This window comes from Trachypithecus francoisi, unplaced genomic scaffold (assembly GCF_009764315.1).
Source record: "Trachypithecus francoisi isolate TF-2019V2 unplaced genomic scaffold, Tfra_2.0 Lachesis_group21, whole genome shotgun sequence".
Lineage (NCBI taxonomy): Eukaryota > Metazoa > Chordata > Mammalia > Primates > Cercopithecidae > Trachypithecus > Trachypithecus francoisi.
Window position 1 is genome coordinate 8,944,543 of NW_022681467.1, and position 15,262 is coordinate 8,959,804.

Sequence of the window (15,262 nt, forward strand, 5' to 3'; positions counted from 1 at the left end):
TATGCCTTGGTGTCTGCACAGCTGGTAGGAGGTTCATGCTGGGTCCTGTGCCAGCCAAGAACAAGTGCCAGGCTCCAGGCCATTGGGGCTTCTGAGAGTAGAAGCATATCTTGAGTGTAATGAGAGAATGAGCCTCATCTACGCCCCTGGCCCAGTTCTGACCCAACCATCCTAGCAACTTTTCCAACCCTTTTAGGTTCCACCTTACTTGCGGATCCTTCTTAGAATGCTGCCTTCTGCACCAGCCTCCAAATCCCACAGCAGTTATCCAGACTACCTCCTGAACATATCCTGCACCTCCCCGCCAGCCTATCTTTGTCCAGATTGTGTCCTTGCCCTGGGATACATTTGTTCCCTACTCCCAACTCTACCTATTGCCTTAGATAAAATCCTAGACCGGTGACCCACTGGCATCAAATCCTGCCTCCACTTCTTAGTAGCCCTGTAACCTTGCACAAGTAACTTAACCTCTCTGTGCCTCAGTTTCCAAAATGGTGAAAATCATAATACCTATTTCAGAAGGTTCTTATGATAATTAGTTGAATGAATACATGCAAAACACAGAACAGTGCCTTAAATACAGTAACTGTTCAACTTGCATTAGATCTCCTTGTGTTATTTTAGTCTGGGCTACATTTTTGCGTTGTAGTAACTTGGGCATCTGTTGCCTAATCATATGACATTGCAAGCTCCTTGGAAGCTTGCACACCAAAACAGTTTCCTGATACCAAACTGAAGTCCTAGTTCTGTTATTATCTCTTTTTATGCCCTATGCTTGTTAAATTTACTTCTTGTTATTAGAAAAAAATCAACGATATACAAAAATAGAGTAAAATCCCATGTACTCATCACAGAGCTTTAACAATGATTAACTCATAACCAATTTTATTGCCTCTATACTCCAATCATTCTCTTCCCTCCTGCCTCAAGCCATAAGTAATACTGAAGAAAACATCAGGCATAATATCATTTCATCCCAGAGGGGTTTTTAAATAAACATATCCTACACTCATGGAACAGACGTCTCATTCAAATTCTCCTTCAGTCAAGCAGGAATCATCTCCAGGACGATGGTGATGTTTTGAACTAAGGATTCTCCTGGTGCTGTGGACTTGCGCTTCACCCCATCAGCCTCCCATAATCATCTACAACGGTAGTTATGTATTGAAAGTACTTGTGATTTGAGTGCTGGCATCATCCAGTCTTTGTAATAACAAGCCATAGTGGGTGAGAATCTTTGAAAATGACTTGATAATTGAAAAGCACCCATTTACTGGTCAAAGTGGACACTCTGTCTTAGTCATTGGCTCCCTAAGGCATGGGGATCATGCTCGCCTGAGTCACTATGACTGTGTCTCTGGTAATTGGACACTTGGGAATTCTTACCACTGACAATGACGAGTTTTATTGCCCTAAGCACTAATTAGTCCTAATTGGAGGTTTTTAGCTGGTTTAAAATTATACTTTTGAGAACAAGTTTACAAATGAAATATTTAAGAGAGAAGACATTTCCTTAGTGTTCTTAGTTTTTAAAATTTTCTCTTTAAAATTATTATTATACTTTAAGTTCTAGGGTACATGTGCACAACATGCAGGTTTGTTACATAGGTATATATGTGCCATGTTGGTTTGCTGCACCCATCAACTTGCCATTTACTTGAGATATTTCTCCTAAAGCTATCTCTCCCCCAGTCCCCCATCCCCAACAGGCCCTGGTGTGTGATGTTCCCCATCTGGTGTCCAAGTGTTCTCACTCACCTACGAGTGAGAACATATGGTGTTTGGTTTTCTGTCCTTGTGATGGTGTGCTGAGAATGATGGTTTCCAGCTTTGTCCATGTCCCTGCAAAGGACATGAACTCATCCTTTCTATGGCTGCATAGTATTACATGATGTATATGTGCTACATTTTCTTAATCCGGTCTATCACTGATGGACATTTGGGTTTGTTCCAAGTCTTTGCTATTGTGAATAGTGCCACAATAAACGTACGTGTGCATGTGTCTCTATAGTAGCATGATTTATAATCCTTTGAGTATATACCCAGTAATGGGATCACTGGGTCAAATAGTATTTCTAGTTCTAGATCCCTGAGGAATTGCCACACTGTCTTCCCCAATGGTTGAACTAGTTTAAGTCCTACCAACAGTGCAAAAGTGTTCCTATTTCTCCACATTCTCTCCAGCATCTGTTGTTTCCTGACTTTTTAATTATCACCATTCTAACTGGCATGAGATGGCATCTCAGTGTGGTTTTGATTTGTATTTTCTCTTTTTTTTTTTTTTTTTTTTTTTTTTTTTTTTTTGAGACGGAGTCTTGCTCTGTCGCCCGGGCTGGAGTGCAGTGGCGGATCTCAGCTCACTGCAAGCTCCGCCTCCCGGTTTACGCCATTCTCCTGCCTCAGCCTCCAGAGTAGCTGGGACTACAGGCGCCCGCCACCTCGCCCGGCTAGTTTTTTGTATTTTAGTAGAGACGGGGTTTCACCGTGTTAGCCAGGATGGTCTCGATCTCCTGACCTCGTGATCCGCCCGTCTCGGCCTCCCAAAGTGCTGGGATACAGGCTTGAGCCACCGCGCCCGGCGATTTGTATTTTCTCTAATGACCAATGATGATGAGCATTTTTTCATGTGTCTGTTGGCTACATAAATGTCTTCTTTTGAGGAGTGTCTGTTCATATCCTTTGCCCACTTTTTGATGGATTTGTTTGTTTTTTTTCTTGTAAAGTGTTTAAGTTCTTTGTAGATTCTGGATATCAGCCCTTTGTCAGATGGTTAGATTGCAAAAATTTTCTCCCATTCTCTAGGTTGCCTGTTCACTCTGATGGTAGTTTATTTTGCTGTGCAGAAGCTCTTTAGTTTAATTAGATCCCTTTTGTCTATTTTGGCTTTTGTTGCCATTGCTTTTAGTGTTTTAGTCATGAAGTCCTTGCCCATGCCTATGTCCTGAGTGGTATTGCCTAGGTTTTCTTCTAGGGCTTTTATAGTTTTAGGTCTAACATTTAAGTCTTTAATCTATCTTGAATTAATTTTTGTGCATAGCAAAAGAAACTACCATCAGAGTGAACAGGCAACCTACAGAATGGGAGAAAATACTCATCTGACAAAGGGCTAATATCCAGAACCTACAAAGAACTCAAACAAATTTACAAGAAAAAAACAAACAATCCCATCAAAAAGTGGGCCAAGGATATGAACAGACATTCCTCAAAAGAAGACATTCATACAGCCAACAGACACATGAAAAAATGCTCATCATCACTGGCCATCAGAGAAATGCAAATCAAAACCACAATGAGATACCACATCACACCAGTTAGAATGGCAATCATTAGAAAGTCAGGAAACAACAGGTGCTGGAGAAGATGTGGAGAAATAGGAACACTTTTACACTGTTGGTGGGATTGTAAACTAGTTCGACTATTATGGAAAACAGTATGACGATTCCTCAAGGATCTAGAACTAGAAATACCATATGACCCAGCCATCCCATTACTGGGTATATACCCAAAGGATTATAAATCATGCTGCTATAAAGACACATGCACATGTATGTTTATTGCGACACTATCCACAATAGCAAAGACTTGGTATCAACCCAAATGTCCATCAGTGATAGACTGGATTAAGAAAATGTGGCACATATACACCATGGAATACTATGCAGCCATAAAAAAGGATGAGTTCATGTCCTTTGTAGGGACATGGATGCAGCTGGAAACCATCATTCTCAGCAAACTATTGCAAGAACAGAACACCAAACACCGCATGTTCTCACTCATAGGTGGGAAGTGAACAATGAGATCACTTGGACACGGGAAGGGGAACATCACACACCGGGGCTGATTGTGGGGAGGGGGCAGGGGGGAGGGATAGCATTGGGAGTTATACCTGATGTAAATGATGAGTTGGTGGGTGCTGACAAGTTGATGGGTGCAGCACACCAACATGGCACATGTATACATATGTAACAAACCTGCACGTTGTGCACATGTACCCTAGAACTTAAAGTATATATATTAAAAAAAAGATATAAGGAAGGAATCCAGTTTCAGCTTTCTATATATCGCTAGCCAGTTTTCCCAGCACCATTTATTAAATAGGGAATCCTTTCCCCATTTCTTGTTTTTGTCTGGTTTGTCAAAGATCTGGTAGTTGTATATGTGTGGTGTTATTTCTGAGGCCTCTGTTCTGTTCTGTATATCTGTTTTAGTACCAGTACCATGCTGTTTTGGTTACTGTAGCCTTGTAGTATAGTTTGAAGTCAGGTAGCATGATGCCTCCAGCTTTATTCCTTTTGCTTATGATTGTCTTGGCAATGTGGGCTCTTTTTCAGTTCCATATGAACTTTAAAGTAGTTTTTGCCAATTCTGTGAAGAAAGTCATTGGTAGATTGATGGGAATGGCATTGAATCTATAAATTACCTTGGGCTGTATGGCCATTTCCATGATATTCATTCTTCCTATCCATGAGCATGGAGTGTTATTCCTTTTGTTTGTGTCCTCTTTTGTTGAGCAGCAGTTTGTTGTTCTCCTTGAAGAGGTCCTTCACATCCCTGGTAAATTGGATTCCTAGGCTTTTTATTCTCTTTGTAGCAATTGTGAATGGATGTTCACTCATGATTTGGCTCTCTGTTTGTCTCTTACTGGTGTATAGAAATGGTTGTGATTTTTGCACATTGATTTTTGTACCCTGTGACTTTGCTGAAGTTGTGTATCAGCTTAAAGAGATTTTGGGCTGAGATGATGCAGTTCTCTAAATATACAATCATGTCATCTGCAAACAGGGACAATTTGACTTCCTCTTTTCCTATCTGAATACCCTTTGTTTCTTTCTCTTGCCTGATTGCCCTGGGCAGAACTTGCAACACTATGTTGAATAGGAGTGGTGACAGAGGGCATCTCGTCTTGGGCCAGTTTTCAAAGGGAATGCTTTCAGTTTTTGCCCATTCAGCATGATATTGTCTGTGGGTTTGTCATAAATACCTCTTATTATTTTGAGATACATTCCATCAATACCTAGTTTATTGAGAGTTTTTAGCATGATGGGCTGTTGAATTTTGTTGAAGGCCTTTTCTGCATCTATTGAGATAATCATGTGGTTTTTGTCGTTGGTTCTGTTTATGTGATGGATTACGTTTATTGATTTGCATATGTTGAACCAGCCTTGCATTCCAGGGATGAAGCCGACTTGGTCATGGTGGATAAGCTTTTTGATGTGTTGCTGGATTTGGTTTGCCAGTATTTTATTGAGGATTTTCACATCGATGTTCATCAGATATATTGGTCTAAAATTCTCTTTTTTTGTTGTGTCTCTACCAGGCTTTGGAATCAGGATGATGCTGGCCTCATAAAAGGGAAGAGTCCCCCTTTTTCTGTTGGTTGGAATAGTTTCAGAAGGAATGGTACCAGCTCTTCTTTGTACCTCTGGTAGAATTTGACTGTGAATCAATCTGGTCCTGGCCTTTTTTTAGTTGGTATGCTATTAATTATTGCCTCAATTTCAGAGCCTGTTATTGGTCTAGTCAGAGATTCAACTTCTTCCTGGTTTAGTCTTGGGATGGTGTTTGTGTTCAGGAATTTGTCAATTTCTTCCAGATTTTCTAGTTTATTTGTGTAGAGGTGTTTATAGTATTCTCTGATGGTAGTTTGTATTTCTGTGGGATCAGTGGTGATATCCCCTTTATCATTTTTTAGTGTGTCTATTTGATTCTTCTCTCTTTTCTTCTTTATTAGTCTTGCTCGTGGTCTATCAATTTTGTTGATCCTTTCAAAAAACCAGCTCCTGGATTCATTGATTTTTTTGAAGGGTTTTTTTGTGTCGCTGTCTCCTTCAGTTCTGCTCTGATCTTCGTTATTTCTTTCCTTCTGCTAGCTTTTGAATTTGTTTGCTCTTGCTTCTCTAGTTCTTTTAATTGTGATGTTAGGGTGTCGACTTTAGATAATTCCTGCTTTCTCTTGTGGGCATTTACTGCTATAAATTTCCCTCTACACACTGTTTTAAATGTGTCCCAGAGATTCTGGTATGTTATGTCTTTGTTTTTATTGGTTTCAAAGAATGTCTTTATTTCTGCCTTCATTTCATTATGTACTCAGTGGTCATTCAGGAGCAGGTTGTTCAGTTTCCATGTAGTTGTGTGGTTTTGAGTGAGTGTCTTAATCCTGAGTTCTAATTTGATTGCACTGTGGTCTGAGGGACAGTTTGTTGTGATTTCTGTTATTTTACATTTGCTCAGGAGTGCTTTACTTCCAATTATGTGGTCAATTTTGGAATAAGTGTGATGTGATGCTGAGAAGAATGTATATTCTGTTGATTTGGGGTGGAGAGTTCTGTAGATGTCTATTAGTTCCGCTTGGTCCAGAGCTGAGTTCAAGTCCTCAATATCCTTGTTAACCTTCTGTCTCATTGTTCTGTCTAATATTGACAGTGGGGTGTTAAAATCTCCCATTATTGTTGTGTGGGAGTCTAAGTCTCTTTGCAGGTTTCTAAGGACTTGCTTTATGAATCTGGGTGCTCCTGTATTGGGTGCATATATATTTAGGATAGTTAGCTCTTCTTGTTGAATTGATCCCTTTACCATTATGTAAAGGCCTTCTTTGTCTCTTTTGATCTCTGTTGGTTTAAAGTCTGTTTTATCAGATACTAGGATTGCAACTCTTGCTTTTTTTTTTTTTTCCTTTTCTTTTGCTTGGTAGATCTGTCTCTGTCCCTTTATTTCAAGCCTATGTGTGTCTCTGCATGTGAGATGGGTCTCCTGAACACGGCACACTGATGGGTCTTGACTCTTTATCCAATTTGCCTGTCTGTGTCTTTTAATTGGGGCATTTAGCACATTTACATTTAAGGTTAATATTGTTACCTGTGAATTTGATCCTGTCATTATGATATTAGCTGGTTATTTTGCTCGTTAGTTGATGCAGTTTCTTCATAGCATCAATGGTCTTTACAATTTGGCATGTTTTTGCAGTGGCTGGTACTGGTTGTTGCTTTCCATGTTTAGTGCTTCCTTCAGGAGCTCTTGTAAGGCAGGCCTGGTGGTGACAAAATCTCTCAGCATTTGCTTGTCTGTAAAGGATTTTATTTCTCCTTCACTGATGAAGCTTAGTTTGGCTGGATATGAAATTCTGGGTTGAAAATTCTTTTCTTTAAGAACGTTGAATATTGGCCCCCACTCTCTTCTGGCTTGTAGAGTTTCTGCCGAGAGGTCTGCTGTTAGTCTGATGGGTTTCCCTTTTTGGATAACCCGACCTTTCTCTCTAGCTGCCCTTAACATTTTTTCCTTCATTTCAACTTTGATGAATCTGGCAATTATGTGTCTTGGGGCTCCTCTTCTTGAGGACTATCTTTGTGGTATTCTCTGTATTTCTTGAATCTGAATGTTGGCTTATCTTGCTAGGTTGGGGAACTTCTCCTGGATAATATCCTAAAGAGTGTTTTCCAACTTGGTTCCATTCTCCCTGTCACTTTCAGGTACACTAATCAAATGTAGATTTGATATTTTCACATAGTCCCATATTTCTTGGAGGGTTTGTTGATTTCTTTTTACTTTTTTTTCTCTAACCTTGTCTTCCCGCTTTATTTCATTAATTTGATCTTCAATCACGGATACCCTTTCTTCCACTTGAGTGAATTGGTTATTGAAGCTTTTGCATGCGTCATGAAGTTCTTGTGCTGTGGGTTTCAGCTCCATCGGGTCATTTAAGGTCTTCTCTACACTTTATTCTAGTTAGGCATTTGTCTAACCTTTCTTCAAGGTTTTTAGCTTCCTTGCAATGGGTTAGAATATGCTCCTTTAGCTTGGAGAAGTTTGTTTTTACTGACCTTCTGAAGCTTACTTCTGTCAACTCGTCAAAGTCATTTTCCATCCAGCTTTGTTCTGTTGCTGTCGAGGAGCTACAATCCTTTGGAGGAGAAGAGGCCCTCTGGTTTTTAGAATTTTCAGATTTTCTGCTCTGGTTTCTACCCATATTTGTGGTTTTATCTACCTTTGGTCTTTGATGTTGGTGACCTACAGATGGGGGTTTGTTGTGGATGTCCTTTTTCTTGATGTTGATGCTATTCCTTTCTGTTTGTTAGTTTTCCTTCTAACAGTCAGGTCCCTCAGCTGCAGGTCTGCTGGAGTTTGCTGGAGGTCCACTCCAGACCCTGTTTGCCTGGGTATCACCAGCGGAGGCTGCAGAACAGCAAATATTGCAGAACAGCAAATATTGCTGCCTGATTCTTCCTCTTGAAGCTTCATCCTAGAGGGGCACCTGCCTGTATGAGCTCTCTGTTGGCACCTCCTGGGAGATCTCTCCCAGTTAGGCTACATGGGGGTCAGAGACCCACTTGAGGAGGCAGTCTGTCCATTCTCAGAGCTCAAATGCCATGCTGGGAGAACCATTGCTCTCTTTAGAGATGTCAGACAGGGACGTTTAAGTCTACAGAAGCTTCTGCTGCCTTTTGTTCAGCTATGTCCTGCCCACAGAGGTGGAGTCTATAGAGGCAGTAGACCTTGCTGAACTGTGGTGGCCTCCACCCAGTTTGAGCTTCCCAGTCACTTTGTTTACCTACTCAAGCCTCAGCAATGGCAGACACCCCTCCCTCTGCCAGGCTGCTGCCTTGTAGGTCAATCTCAGACTGCTGTGCTAGCAGTGAGCAAGGTTCCATGGGCATGGGACCTGCTAAGCCAGACATGGGAGAGAATCTCCTGGTCTGCTGGTTGCTAAGACTGTGGAAAAAGCACAATATTTGGGCAGAAGTGTCCCATTTTTCCAGGTACAGTCTGTCACTGCTTCCCTTGGCTAGGAAAGGGAAATTCCCTAACCCCTTGCACCCACTGTCCAACCAGTCCCAATGAGATGAACCAGGTACCTCAGTTGGAAATGCAGAAATTACCTATCATCTGTGTCAATCATGTTGGGAGCTGCAGACCAGAGCTGTTCCTATTTGGCCATCTTGTAATGGAACCTTTTAGTTTTTTTTTTTAAGGAGTATTTTTACAGCACCTTGCCCAGGAAGATTTGGCTAGGGCAGATTTTGTTTGGGTTCAGAAAATGAGATTGGGAGAAAATAATTCCATTGGTTATATTTTTGTGCTTATATCAATCCATCAAAGACTAATTTAGTACCTACTAGCTACAGAAAGATAGCAAGTAGCCAGTGGATGTGTTGCCACTGCACTTTCTGATATTCATGCGGACAGTTGGTAATCAATCCTGCTGAAGCCAGACCCTCTCATAGCTCTTCTCAGCACCATGTTCTGGATAGCCATTGCCAATTCTGTCTAAACCCCAGTTTAACGGCATGCATTTGGTAACTTCACATTCTTGTGTCTGAAATGGTTTATTTGCTAAAGATATGCTAGGATCTAGGGTTAGAAGTAATAGAGGTAAAACACACTTCATGCCAAAAGTTTTCAGACCTTTTTTATACATTCTCATACTCCAAACACACACCTCCAAGCATTGCATTTCATTTTCAGGTTGCAGGTGACATGGTTAGAGAATGAAGTGTGCTATCTGACATCAGCAATGATCTTTACAAAATACTACAAAATTAAACTTTATTTTCTTTTTTCTTCTTTTCTGCATTTCTACCCAGAACCTGTGTACCCCGTGTCAACTCCTGATGAGACTAAGGGGTCTCAGGTCAACTTGCTAACTTTAGAGACAGAATCTAAGCTTCCTGTCTGCTGAGGCTCTACCCCTGAACATAGTCTGGTCATGCTTCCTGTATCAAATAATACAAATGATACTTAGCAAAGAATAGTACAGATGTGGATTTGGAAACAATTTGAAGCATGGGGCTAATCTTGGCTTTGACTTGAATTTTAATTGTTTGACTAAGGAAGCCCTTCAACCCTTCTGAGCCTGTTTACTTATCACTAAACTGAAAATGACAACATTTGTTTTATCTACTACTTAGAGTGCCATGAGAAATAAAAAAAAAATGGGTAAAGTGCTCTGCACATCATATATTTTTATACAACTAATTGAAGTTCATATGTTTTTATGAACTTCACCCAAGGACATCAATAACAGGGAAACACTAGGTTTAAAAATTAGAGTATTCTTTCATTGATTGAACAAGCTGCATATCTTTATTTCTTCATGTCTCTTATATGTAATTAACCATTTAAGCAAAATGTTTACCTGAAGAAAAAAGAGACCACATTTCCATGTTTAGTGGCAAAACAGGCTGAAGGAAAATTATTCTCTTGGATAGACTGTTTGGGTAGTTTGACATCACAGGATCTTTATCCTACGCAATACTTCAAACCTCTGCCAATCACACTTAGTGTTTTGTTGAAAGGGACTCCATGAGATTATAGTAGAAAATGAACAGAATACTTTTCAAAAACACATAGACACAGACCCATGGAGCAAAACACTTCTCTACAGTAGCTAAAACATATAAAGCGAAATCAGCATGTTTTAAATCACCTTGTAATGGGTTGAGAAAGAACTTCTTATTTCTATTTCCTTTTTTCTTTAATGGATTAAAGTGGCAAATAATTTCAAGTTCAGCAGAACAAAACAGTCAAAAGATTATTCTAAAGGAAGATTGTAATATTAAAAATTCCACTTTAGAGAATGTAGCCACTAAGAAGAAAAATCACAATATAATTTAATGAAGCAAGGGGATTATTTTGCTGGTGGTAGTCAAGCCTGAAACAAAACAAAGTAAAACAAAACTCCGAAGCCTAAAGTCAAAGAGCCCTCCCAAGTCCCGGTTTACCTGTTAAACCAGTCATCTGTGTACCGAGGGTAAGGATAGGGGTCGTTGCTGCTGAAGTCGTAACTTGCTTCCGCATTCTGAAAAACACAAGGCATCTCATTAGGTCCGTACAGCCAGAGGCGCAGTAAAGGGAAAGTGCTGGGATACTTGAAATGTTTCTAGTCTTCCCTGGAGTGCTGGGTTAGTGTGCTGCACTGGACCAACCCTTACAAAATTGTGTTGGAGCCAAAGCGTGTCCTTGGAGTGAGATGGCCTTTAGAGTTTCCTTGCTTTACATGGAAGGTTCACATCCACCTTCTTCCTTTAGACTGACATAGGCTGGTTTCCTTTCGCCTTATGGGTATTAAACCCCTGCCCGAGGCCCTGACGTTGTCCACAATTGACCTCATTTATTCACTCAACAAGTATCATGAAGAGTCCAATATATGTCAGAGACTTTGCTAAGTATGGGAATACAATGGTGGCATCCCTGCCCTTATGTAACTTATAGCCTAGTTGCGGGGACAGACATCAATCGAATGATCGAACAAAGAAATATACTATTACAAACTTTAATAAGTATCTGTATGAACTCTTATGCCCTACAGCATATGGTCAAAAGTGTACTATTCTTTGTCATCCAACATATTCCTTTTTGAGCAACTCCACTAACTCCATTAATTTTTGTTTTGATTGCTTAGATGACAAAATCACCAGTAGTTGTAATAATCATTTTGTGAGAGGTTGAGGTTGGTGAAGATGTGACTCTGAGAACCAGCTGGCCTAGGACATTCGGGTGATCAGGACAATGAGCATCCAGGGTTTAGGCAGGATCTGGGTGAACTGACCACCGAGGCCAATGGGAATGGGGTTACTGCAGAAGCTGGAGGGGAGAGATGATGAAAACCAGCACTAGGCCCCTGTCTCCCTCTCTGGAAGGCTGTGTGAGTCTTTTGAAGCTTGAGGGCACTTCTGGAGACAGGGAGGCAGGGGCAAAGCCTGAGCAGACTGAGACCACGTTTCTATCAGGCTGGCAGAGGGAAATGAAGTCAGTGAGGGAAAACTAGAGAGTGTCCGTCCCTTTGTAGCTGCTGCTTGAATGACTGGCTTCTCAAACTTTCCACTTGGGCTTATCTTTTGGGCTGATAATTATCACCAGGGTCTGCCTGGGTGATGCTCTTGGCTCTGCTCCTGACTCTGGGAAGATAGTTTGGCCGGACGTGGCGGGGGTTGGAAGGAGGACCTGGAGAGTTCTGAGAGCAGAGTTTACAGCAGAGAACCCTCAGAACTCTGAGACATCTTTTATAACAAGAAGAAAGACAGTGTATTGTCTGGGGTCAAATTGGCCTCTGAATGTTGAAATGGATGATAACTCAGGAACCCCAATTATTTTGTTGCCTTTGCAATTAATTTTTGATGACTAATGCTTAATTCCTTGGGTAACAGTCTACACTGAACATTAAGGAAGGCAAACAGTTGTTATTCTTGTTTGGCTGTATGGCTGTATGTTTTCTGGCTAAAAATCAAATGGTTTCTAGCAAGGAGGAACAATATTTTGCAAGGGTTCTGTTTATGCTTCTACAGCCAAACAGAGTCATTTATTGATTTGAATTGCAATGCTGTCTCCCATAAAGTTATTTGTGTACAGGAATAAGTTAAACTGGCCTTGAATGATACTGGAGTTTTCTATAATTGCCATTAACATGGACATTTGGAACAGGTGGTGTTTGGTGAATTTAATGTTCTGGTCACCAAGGCTTGCCAGATGCTTGCTTTGTTTGGACTTCTCTAACTTTTTACTGAAATCCTTTGGTCGATTTTCCTGCTTTAGAAAATACTAGCTGTTTGGTGAAAATAATTTAATCTCTGATGATTCAGGAGTGAGATGATTCAGAGTCATCATTAGGAACTGGAATTATCATTGTACCATCACACCGAAAGTGAGAAGGTTGGGTTGATTCCAAGCTGACCTCAGGGCTTCTCTGGGAGTTATTTCTGGAAGAAACTTCTGATGATGGCTCATGTTCTCTTCTAAAAGTTTAATGCACGGGGGAAATAACCGATCCCTTGTATTTAATAATTCTAAGGCTTAATTTCTGAATATTTGAATGCATAATTAGAAAGAAAGATGAGACTTGCTCTTAGCTAGAAAGTTTAATAATTACAACTTGGCATTGTTGGCAGTGTGTACTTTTCAAACAGATGGCCTGCACCACGCTAAGAAAGGACAATCACTTATTATATTCACAGATTCCTCTGGATTTTACATATGAGGTGCTGTAATTGCCTGGCTATCAAAGACTCAGGCCCACGGATGACACCTTTCAGATTTGGGGCTTGTCTATCTGGAAGGCTGGTGATGAGAGAGGTGGGAGCTCCGGCAGCCAATGGTGGCTGTGCCCATTGCTTTTACATCCACAGAGAAGCTTCTGAGATTGCACCTGGCCCTGGTACTGCCATCCATATGATCAATGGGCTTCCCTTGCTGGGCTGCCCTAGACAAATATGTCGCAGGTCCCAGCTTGATGTAGGGAAAGGAAAAGAGGCACTCAAGTCAAACATACTTGGTTTTGAAATGAGGCTGTTTTTGACCTTGGAAATTTTCCTATTTTTTAGAAACTGTAGTTTCTTCATCTTCAAAATGTAGGTGGTAAAACTGTTACTAGTTAGTTGCTGTGAGGATAAAATGAAGCAAGGGATGTAAGCTGGCAAGCACGTTGCCCCACGCAATATGGGCAATGCCTCACCTCTGACTTCTCCTGTTGTGTCCTCTTTCTTTGATTACCTACAGCAAAGGTCACAAAATACGGCCCACCGGCTAAATCAGCCCATGGCCTGTTTTTGTAAGTAAAGTTGTACTGGAATGCAGTCACATCCATTTATTTATGAATTGCCTGTCACTGCTTTTGCACTCTAACAGCAGAGATAAGTAGATGTGACAAAAGCCCATAAAGCCTAAAGTATTTACCATGTGGCTTTTTATTGGAAAGAGTTTACTAATCCCTGACTAATATCCTAGGCCTCTTGGGCTCCCAGGCTGCCCTCTGATAGCCCACACTATAGCATCTCACTCAGTCTTTGTCTTTCTGGGCAGATTTCTTTGCTCTGAGACATACATGTCCCATACCCTGTTCTCTCCTGGGCTATAGCCACTGAATCTGGTATGAACTAGTTGAGTATCTTGTTGGGAGTTTGAATCTTGCTCCTCTTGTGTCTCATGCTAGTCAAAGGTGGGTTATCCGGCAGATACTGGGCCTCAGCTCACCGGGTACTGATGGAGGCCGAGGAGAGCATTACACTGCGATGGTGAAGAGGTGCCACCATGGTTTCCACCACTCCACTGCCCACCATTGGTCAAGCCCCTAGGGGTCACCGTCCTCTAGTTTTTCTGTTTTTCCACCTAAGAGTGTCCTGTTTGTTTCCAAGATTAGAACACTGCCCTTGGCAGAGAGTGGCAGTTACTTGCCATAAGAAAGAAGGCTAATGTATTTAATATGGACATCCACTGATGTGATTGAACAGATTTTTTTAGAGTACTGAGGGGCAAACTCTGTGGTCCAACTACAAAATTGTGAAAATGGTTTCTGTAATCAGGGCTGTCATGTACAGTTGTGCAGGTTGTGCATCGCACCAGGGGTTCCTGCCCACAGGGAGCAACTAGGGTCTGCATTGGACTTACCAAGCCATGTGTACCACCCCCACACCCCAAGGTGGAGGAGGCTTTAAAAAAGAATTGGTCAACCCGGAGGGGCTGCTTTTTGCTCATTTGTCCACCCAGAAGGGGACACCTGTTCTAATTTGCCCAGAGAGAGGGTGCTGTCTTGCAGTTCACCCACCAGTAGGGAATGCCATTTTCAATTTCACACAAATGGCACTATATACCTACTAACATGTCCCTGACAAGAAACAGGTCTCTATGGTTATAGTTGTATGCAAACCCGACCTCAAGTAAATTGTGCCACAGAAGACGTTTCTTGTGAAACAACATCAAATAATATAAGATTTGAATAACACCTCAAATAATAGGAGTTTATGATCACGAGTACGACGTGGCGTATGATTAACTGCCAATGTAATTCCACAGCTCCAGGAACTCAGAACAAGAAACCACATCGCATTTGTCCTTTTATTCTGTCTTGCTACTTTCCCTGAAGGCATTTAACCAAATAACCCAGCTAGGAGCTGTGTAACAGTATTAGCTGAAATTGCGCTGAGCTCATGGACTAATGAAAGAGAAATGAGCTTCTCCGGATAGACTCTCAAACTGCAACCAAATTGCCCCAGAACAAAGCTCATCTGTATGAAAACTGAGAAGCAAAATAGCCTAGTCCATTAGAGCCTAAAGAATTTTGCTATTGCGCCTACTTGCATCTAATATGGCCATGGCTTAATGTTCCCAACTGTGCCTATTTTGATTTTCCTCAAATACTTCTCCCACATGCACCGGTTTAACGATAATGTTCAGCTCACTTTTGACTGAAACGAACATTAAAGGGATTTATGTCTGTATTAAATCTGGCTGTAAAGCTTAATGAAATTTAACATTTCTTCAGCATTCAAAAAATTTA

The 15,262-nt window shown here is 41.1% G+C and overlaps 1 protein-coding gene across 1 annotated transcript in view; it reads right to left on the bottom strand.

Annotated features, from left to right (window-relative positions):
* PCSK2 (proprotein convertase subtilisin/kexin type 2) overlaps positions 1-15,262 on the bottom strand; it is a 264,000-nt gene that overhangs the window by 64,615 nt on the left and 184,123 nt on the right. Inside the window, exon 6 of the mRNA XM_033185549.1 lies at positions 10,716-10,792. Coding sequence (XP_033041440.1) covers positions 10,716-10,792 — 77 coding nt within the window. The remainder of the gene's footprint in view (positions 1-10,715; positions 10,793-15,262) is intronic.